Below are 8,577 nucleotides of genomic sequence, written 5' to 3'. Positions count from 1 at the left end.
TTGTATTTGAACTAGCCAGCCGGGTCCTCGAAAGGACAGGCTCGTTAGGCTATTTCCTGTTGCCCACACGGTAGGGACTAATCCAATAACACAGGAGGGTAGGGACGATATAAAAGCAAAATGGATGGGAGCTCCCCTCCTTACCTTATTCTAGTTGTTCGTTCAACCGGCCAATAACTTCCTTGTTCTCACTACCCTGGGTTGGACCCCACTGAGAAGAACATTACTTTCCCTCCAGCCCCCGGGCCAGCATTACGAAGTATTGATTTTAAGCTTTCCCGCCCGGTAGTTAGATTGTTCCCGGTAGTGAGATCCCGGTAGATTTTTGTCTCTGAGCCTCCTGCCCATGTCAATAACGAGGTTGGGTCAATAACGAGGTTCCAACGGAGGAGATCAATTCTAGTTGAGGCATCAGGCCCCACTGGCCTAACTTTCTTGTTGGAAGGAAGCCCCAGGCCCAGGCATCGGGCTCCGGAGTTCGACGAAAGTCTCCATCCTAGCCATCCATCCTTGTTTATTCTATTCCATCTCCATCCTGAACCCCCAGGCGGAACTAATTCATCCTGAACCCCCGCCTCAACGGCATCTGATCATTCTAGCCCTCTATAGTGATCAGGGAGTTCTAGCCCTCAGGTTGGTTGTTCGGCTGGTCATCCTCAACTCGTTAATTAGCTGCCTGCCTCAACGAAATATCAACTAGACTCCCGTAGGGGCTCTACGTAACATCTTAGGCGGGTAGGGCCAAAAGTTTGAAGTACACCGGAAGGCCTTCCATCCAGACGAGTTGCTAGTCGATGCCGGCCCTCAAATAGATTATTGTTAACTCATTTCTAATCGGTAGCTCCGGGTAGCTCCTCGTTCATTATCCTACAACTAGAATTCCCTGGGGGTGAACTGGATAGAATTCCCCTCCTTATTATAGTTGTTCAACCGGAGAGAAAGAGGAGTAATGCTGAGAAACATCCCTCCTGATCAACGAGGCAGGGAGACTAAAGCTGGATGGAGAATAATAGCCAGCATATTCTAGACGTAACATGCAACGATGGATATGTAACTCAAGCTGGATGTTTGGATGGAAGTATAATCCTATTGCCGGGTGGGAGGAATAGTGGGAATGAAGGCTGCTATAACTGTTGGGTGTTCAGTGAAGGCTAGATTAGCTAGGGCCCCCGGGAATCAACGTTAGGCTCTCACAGAATCGAGAAAGAGGAGAATATGGATTGTTCGGAAGGAAGGTCTTACCATCCTGAGCATGCTTTCATTTTTCTGTTGGCTGTCCATTACTCATCCCCTGCTATAACATCCCCTGCTATAACTGTTCACTCATCAGGCCCCGGTGGAGCAGCCACCCGGTTCAAAGGATGGCCGGATGGAGAGCAGGTAGTTAGCTCAACCCCATCCCGGAGGAAGGAAGAGCCCACCGGACGAGGTTGGGAGGAAGGTTCAATCAGCAGGTTCAATCGGACCCCCGTTGATGGATAACTAGATCCAACCGGGGGTGAAAGATGTCTTGATCCCTTACAACTAGTCGATGGTAACAGTATAGGACTATCCAGCCAAACCAGACAGAACTGTCTTGCCTCCCATCCTAGCCCATACAGGGAGGGGGTGATAAAGAAAGGATGGCCAGGTGGAACAATCTATCTTCTTCCTCGATCGAGCTAGATTAGTTTCTTGCCTCCCACCCACTGGATGGAACTCGGTAGTCCAGTAACGAGTTGGATTGGCCTAGTGCCTAACCGAGGGTGTAAAGAAAGGGTGGCACCCCCGGATGGCCCTACAATTCTCTGGCCGAGTTGAGGATGGTAACAGTATCCAGTTATATTAGTTACCGAGGGAGTAGACCCCCTACTATAACTATATTAGCAGCCGGGGCAAACTCGGAGTAGACTAGTTCAAGAAGCTGTTGTGGGTGGGGGCAGGATGGAAAGTTAACAAGGGGTGAGGGCAAGCTTTGCGTTAGGACAGGAAACAAAGAATATTATGGATGGATTGTTCGGAAGGCAGGGAGACTAGATTAGACAGATGGAAGCGTTAGGAAATTAGTTGAACAAGGATGGAAGCAATATATATATATTTGTTTGGGCGAACCTATAGTCAAGTTTCCCACCCACCCGGGGCATCAGCCTGCTATTTTGACGCTAGTATAAGCTAGAATAAGTGGGAGGGCCCTACAATTCTATGGTAGGCATGAGGAGAGTTGGTGGAAGATATAGTTGGTGGGAGGGAATAGAAGGGGTTAGGGATGCTGATTGGTGGGAAGCAAAATAGAGTGGAAGAAACAATGCTTTCGAACTTTAGTTGCATGTTACGTATAGAATCTAGAGGGAGGGCCCCTACTATTCTATGGCCCGGATGGAAAGCAATTCTTTCTGGTTGGTGCTGCCCCTCGCCCCATATAATGTCGAGGGCTATGGGATCGATAATCAGCACCGAGAAAGATCTAGAAGTTCTGCTCATCGATCTCCCTCTCTTTATTATTCTAGGGCTAGACTATCTTCTAGATTCTATACGTAACATGCCCCCCCAATAATATAAAACAACAACTATAATGGGGGGGCCCTACTATTCTAAAGGGTCATCGAGATAGAGATAGAGACAGCGGAAGCGGAGCAAGCGGCACGGGGCGGAGGCAGTGGATTGAGTTGATCCATTAGTACAGGAAGTTCCAGGTCGATAGCCGGCTCCATATCCTCCAGATACGGATTCAGTTCCATTCGCATTTGATCTAGAACCAGCTAACGTCGAAATAATGGCTTGCTTGCCCTACTCTTTCTATAAGGAACCAGCGATCGAAGATTCTCGAGCATCCTCCTTGCCAGCAGCTTGCCCAACATCCCTTCCATTTATAGAGCCCCCCGTAGCGGAGACAGGGGCAGACACGGGTGACCGAGCTAGGAGATAATAGCAGATGAATATACAAATCCATTGCTGACGAGGCCGATTTTCCCTGACCTCCGTTTGGGCTTATGGTGCCACGAGACCTCTCGAGTTTAGTTAGGGGACTGGGGAACGAGCTCTATCTAGATATGTTATTCGTGGTTCCGAGTCAATGGGATCAATTGGTTATGAGTAAGCTGCTACTAGTGGCTAAGCGACTCGATCCCGAACCATCACTACCACTGGTGAATCTGAAGAGCGAGGGGACACTAGGACCCCAACTATAGCCGGGCGGGGGGGAACTCTAGGGTGCCCGGTGCCCCGGCTCCTATTGGGAATTCTTTATCCCAGTCAACCGTTTCTAGCTCCGCAACCGGTCGGGAAGGGTCTCGATCCCGATCATATACTGGCACCTGAACCGATTCCCCATAGAATTTTAGGGCAAGGTAAACCTTAAAGGGTGCCTCTGCTATAGCTACTCCTCATGCAGGTGGCTCCTTTCTGAACTGGTGTGGCATATTCACAGGTTCCGGGTCGACTGATCCAAGTCCGCTATATAGAGTAGGGCTGGTGCTGCTTCAGCTGCTGAATCAACTGGCCCTTAGAATAGTAGGGCAATCGGGTCAACTGTCTCTGCTAATGGAAGGAACACGTGCTTTCGGATGTGCATCACCTATGGGCGGGTAGGAACAACATGGGATGTTGTAAGCACTTGTGGGAAGACGATAGGATTGTAGGAGCAGCGAGGAATGTAGTAACATTGAATGGAACACGAATGGAATAACCCAATGGTCGACCGCCCTCCCCCCACGGCACCGAGGATCGCGCCCCATCGAAGGATCGAACACCGTTGCCCCATAGGAAGGATAGGTGGGGAGCGGTCATCTACTCTGTCCCACTCTATAGACGAGTCATGGGTCATCTCTCTTATATACGCTGCGTGATGGATGAATCGCCGCATGCACTAACCCTGCAAAAAGGAGTGGTCCTCCCCTACTATCTATAGGGCGGCCCCTACTATAGATAGCTGGGGGATAAGATATGCCGGTGAAGGCTGGAGATTACACACGGGATTGTTCGAGCAAGAAGGATCATGCGCCATCGAACTATAGTTGCATGATGGGGGTCACCGATGATGGTTGGTCATCTACTCCCCGGTCATCTCATACGTTATATGATGGGGATCATGACGGGGATCGCCGCCCACTCCGCTCGATAGACCGGGTCGCCCGGGGGCGCTCGGCCTTGACCGTCAATGCAGTGTACCGTTCACTATCTATAGTCCTGCATCACTAGAGGACTATACTATGGCATCACTTCACACTACTATACTCTCCCCTACTATGGATAGGGGCCCCCCCCCAATCAATAATTTGGATAGGCTCCCAGCGGGGGTCGGACGAGTACCGTCAGGTCCTCTCCCTCCAAGCTATTCTATTAGGAGAGGGGCGTTTCTCGATATAGGTAGGGGGCCTCGATGAACCGGGTGATTCTCACCCTTTCTCATTGAGAAAGAGAGGTGAGCCTCCCCTCCCTTTCTACCCGCATCTATAGTGGGGGGTTCCAATCGGAGTAGACATCTATGGGATGGATTAGTACTAGCAACAGCGGCATAAAAGCAATCAACGGAAAACAAGACTGACCCCGTAGGGGCCTAGCCGGAAGAACCAATCTAAGCCTGCAGGGTGGGAATGATGTTCTCTCCAAGCATCGGGTGTGAGGCCTACCCACTGTTCATCTGGAGCATGCGATAAAAGTTATGGCTGGTCTATTTTATCCATCTCCTAGTTTCACTAGCAGGCTTATTAATTAACAGAGGTTTCCCCGCAGTGCCCGATTCTAGATCAAGAGCGTCGAAACAATGCTAATAATGAGAGGGGAAAGCACCCAACTTCTATCATACGGGGCTGTGCGGGTGGTCGGGACATGCTTCCTTATTAGCGAGTTGGGGCTGGATGCTCCTACTGAATCGAAACAGTTCACTACGCCCTACTATTTGAGAGGGCTCTACGGGGGGCCTACTAGAACTAGTGCCGGGGTGGGGCCTTTCTATAGTTGATAGTAGGGCCCCCGGGACATGGAATGGGTCTAGCTCACGATAAAGCTGCTTCTCAGAGGTCCATAGAATTGTAGGGCGGCTAGAATTCTTTTCAACTTCAATTGATTCTATACGTAACATGCCTGGCCACTCATGTGACGTATATAGACTGCATCGTTATACTAGAGTCTAGTTTGGCCTAGACTATCTCCCGGGCCCTATAGATAGTAGACCGTGTCGTATCTCCGAAAACAAGGATTCCCCACATCTACCTACACAACGATCTGCATGGGGATAGACACACAAGCCCGATCGGGGGAGTCTAGGTGCACCGATTATTCCCCACATCTACCTACACAAGCCCGATCTGCATGGGGAAGTCGATGCCGATTAGCTTTTTAAGGATAGGCAAATCTTTTTTGGTGCCATAGTAGATTAATAAACCTGCTAGCCCTTGAGAATAGTAGGGCGGGATTGGCACCCGGAAATTTCCATTGAGGGGGAGTCGAATTGAGGGGACAGAGACATGACACAACGATTTTCCATTCTCAAACAACCCATATTCTCCACACTGAACCAGCATTTGATAGATTATCCGACCCCGAGCAATCCGAGTCATTGGCGGGGGTTTGGTTCGTTAGCTGGTATTTGTCCAGCCATTCAGATAGTGACCGGCGTTTTTCCAGCTATGCATTACACACCACATGTGGATCTAGCTTTCAACAGCGTAGAACATATCATGAGAGATGTTGAAGGGGGCTGGTTGCTTCGTTATATGCATGCTAATGGGGCAAGTATGTTTCTCATCGTGGTTTACCCCCATATTTTTCGCGGTTTGTATTATGCGAGTTATGACAGTCCTAGGGAATTTGTTTGGTGCCTCGGAGTTGTCATCTCCCTGTTAATGATTGTGACTGCTTCTATAGGACATGCACTACCTCGGGGTCAAATGAGCTTTCGGGGAGCTACGGTAATTACAAGCTCAGCTAGCGCCATACCCGTAGTGGGAGATACGATCGTGACTTGGCCGTGGGGTGGTTTCCCCGTGGACAATGCCACCTTAAATCGTTTCTTTAGTCCTCATCATCCACTCCCTTTTATTCCAGTAGGCGCCAGTCCTCTTCATCTGGCCGCATTGCATCAATATGGATCGAATAATCCATTGGGTGTGCATTCAAAGATGGATAAAATCGCTTCTTATCCCTATTTTTACGCGAAGGATCTAGTAGGTCGGGTAGCTTCCGCTATCTTCTTTTCCATTTGGATTTCTTGTGCTCCTAATGTATTGGGGCATCCCGACAATTATATACCCGCTAATCCGATGGCCACCCCGCCTCATATTGTGCCGGAATGGTATTTCCCACCAATCTATGCCATTCCTCGCAGTATACCCGACAAATTAGGAGGTGTAGCCGCAATAGCACTCGTTTTTCCACCGCTTTTGGCTCTCCCTTTTCTGAAAAGTTCGTATGTTCGTAGCTCAAGTTCTCGTCCGATCTACCAGAAACTCTTTCGGTTTTTCCTGGCGGATTGCTTACTATCAGGTCGGATCGGATGTGAACCCGTGGAGGCACCATATGTGACTATTGGACAAATTCCTTCAGTAGCTTTCTTCTTGTTCTTTGCCCTAACGCCCATTCTGGGACGAGTTGGAAAGAGAATGACCGATTATTACACCAATCACTTACAATTCGAGGGCATCGACCGAACTATCTCCTCCGATGCCATAGAATAGTAGGGGCCCACCCTCGATTCTAGCCCTTATTATAGCAGGCGTCATTAATGAACGGCTCGCCCAACTTCTATTGCCCCCCACCCACCCCGGGTGGGAGGAGGCTATGGTACTGCAGTCAAGCCCTCGACATTATATGGACCCACTTTTCTCGACATCTCGACCAACCGGTCGAGCCCGAGGGCGCTCTCCCAATGCAGACCCACCCCACCCCCCTACTAGAGTTAATTAGAAGAGGGGGAGGCGGGGTTTTAAGGCGGTCGAGAGCCCGTGGGGGGGGCGGTGAGCGATAATTGAATTTGGCGAACCGCCCCGGACTACCCGGGAGAGGACCGCCCCACTAGACTATTGAACCCCCCCGACTACAGTTTAGTTCAGTGTAGTCTAGCCCGGGCCCTTACTCTAGCAGGTTCCAGTAAAGAATTGACTGGTAGACTCTAGTTGGCTTTTAGTTGAGTTGAGTCTAGAAAGGTGGTCTAGTGCCGGGTAGCCCTACCCCCCACCCTCATAGCTTCCCCCATGCTTTCCGTTGGTAAAAACTGACCACCCGAATCCCTATATCTCCGGTTGTATCTTGACAGTAGTCTCTTTACCGCAGATCTTGACTAACTATTCGTACGCTTCATTCTGGAGATATATATATCTATCTATCTCTATCTATCTATCTATATATATATATAGATAGATATATATAGATATATATAAGAGATATAGAGATAGAGGAAATGGAACTACAGCAATGATGCCCCAACTGGATCAATTCACTTATTTCGCACAATTCTTCCGGTGTTGCCTGATCTTCTTCGTTTATCATCTCCCCCTATGCAATGATGGAGTACCTAGGCTCAGCAGAATTCTAAAACCACGGAACCGACTGGTTCCACACCAACGGAGGGGGGACAACATCCCGAGCAACGACCCAAACAGTTTGGAAGATATTTCGGTAAGAAGTTTTACCAGTGGTGCATCCTATATGGACTCTAGTTTATTCGAAGTCTCCCAGTGGTGTGCCGCCGACTTACTGGGGAGGAAAAAGAAAACGTCTATATCCCGTTTCGGAGAAATACGTGACTTGCGGGGAATGGACGGAAACATCCGCTATCTGATTCCGAAGTCTTCATATGGCACAACTCCCAATCCTCTACCTGGAAGGAGGACACCTTGGAGGGAGGGCATAGAGCTAATCCATGTTTCACACAGCCAAGTTCACTTTATGATAGTTTGAAGGGTTGTTATCAGGGTTCATTCAATGGATCTGCAGAGGTGGGCTAATCCATATATGATCCAGTTCGTCCCGCCATCTGTCACTCATCGATTGCACGCTTGAAAAGACGAATCCGGTCAGAGTCATTCAATGGCGGCCTTTAGAATAGTAGGACCCTTAGAATAGTAGGGGCCCTTTCTCACCATAGAATAGTAGGGGCCACCCACCCCTGTTACGTATAGAATCTGGGTGGGGGGGCCCCGGGGAATTAGAATTCTTTAATACCAAACCAATGCCCCACTCTGCCATAAAACTCTGCTGTGGTTGACCATCAAACGCGTGTGGGCGGTTGGAGGGCCGTAAGGACAGGTCACAGGGGTCCTCACGCGTTTGGTGCCGCGGCAATGCCGCCATTCGAGCGGCAGTTTGTTGCCAATCGGCGGAGGAGGGCGGAGAACCATTCGGTGGGAATAGGGGTTCTACCGGTTGAACGAACATGGATGAACAGCCATTCAATCAGTAGGTCGACGTTGCTTCCTTGTAGGTTAGCTTCGGTCTAGAGAGTCTGTCGAATTGGTTGAGACCAACATTAGCCTCCCACCCTACTATAGCCTCCCAGGGGTTCTAGCCGATCCCTGGAAGATAAATGGCGCCGAACCCCTGCGAAGCAATAGTTCCAGGGTTAGAGAAAGAACATAACCCCCCACAATAACCATGGCCATA

The 8,577-nt window shown here is 49.6% G+C and overlaps 1 protein-coding gene across 1 annotated transcript; it reads left to right on the top strand.

The window, feature by feature from the left end:
• Positions 1–4,104: 4,104 nt before the first annotated feature.
• LOC131056868 (cytochrome b-like) lies at positions 4,105–8,345 on the top strand. The gene has a single exon (XM_057991139.2). It carries the CDS (start codon positions 5,445–5,447, stop codon positions 6,651–6,653), a length of 1,209 nt encoding a protein of 402 aa, XP_057847122.2. The 5' UTR covers positions 4,105–5,444; the 3' UTR covers positions 6,654–8,345.
• The last annotated feature ends 232 nt before the right edge of the window (positions 8,346–8,577 follow it).

The sequence above is a fragment of the Cryptomeria japonica genome, unplaced genomic scaffold (genome assembly GCF_030272615.1).
Source record: "Cryptomeria japonica unplaced genomic scaffold, Sugi_1.0 HiC_scaffold_985, whole genome shotgun sequence".
NCBI lineage: Eukaryota > Viridiplantae > Streptophyta > Pinopsida > Cupressales > Cupressaceae > Cryptomeria > Cryptomeria japonica.
The sequence above is the reverse complement of the archived record's forward strand: the minus strand, read 5'-3'. Positions and strand labels throughout refer to the sequence as shown.

Bases quoted from the DNA above. Each gene is read 5' to 3' on its own strand.
- LOC131056868 (XM_057991139.2), top strand. From the start codon at position 5,445: ATGACACAACGATTTTCCATTCTCAAACAACCCATATTCTCCACACTG.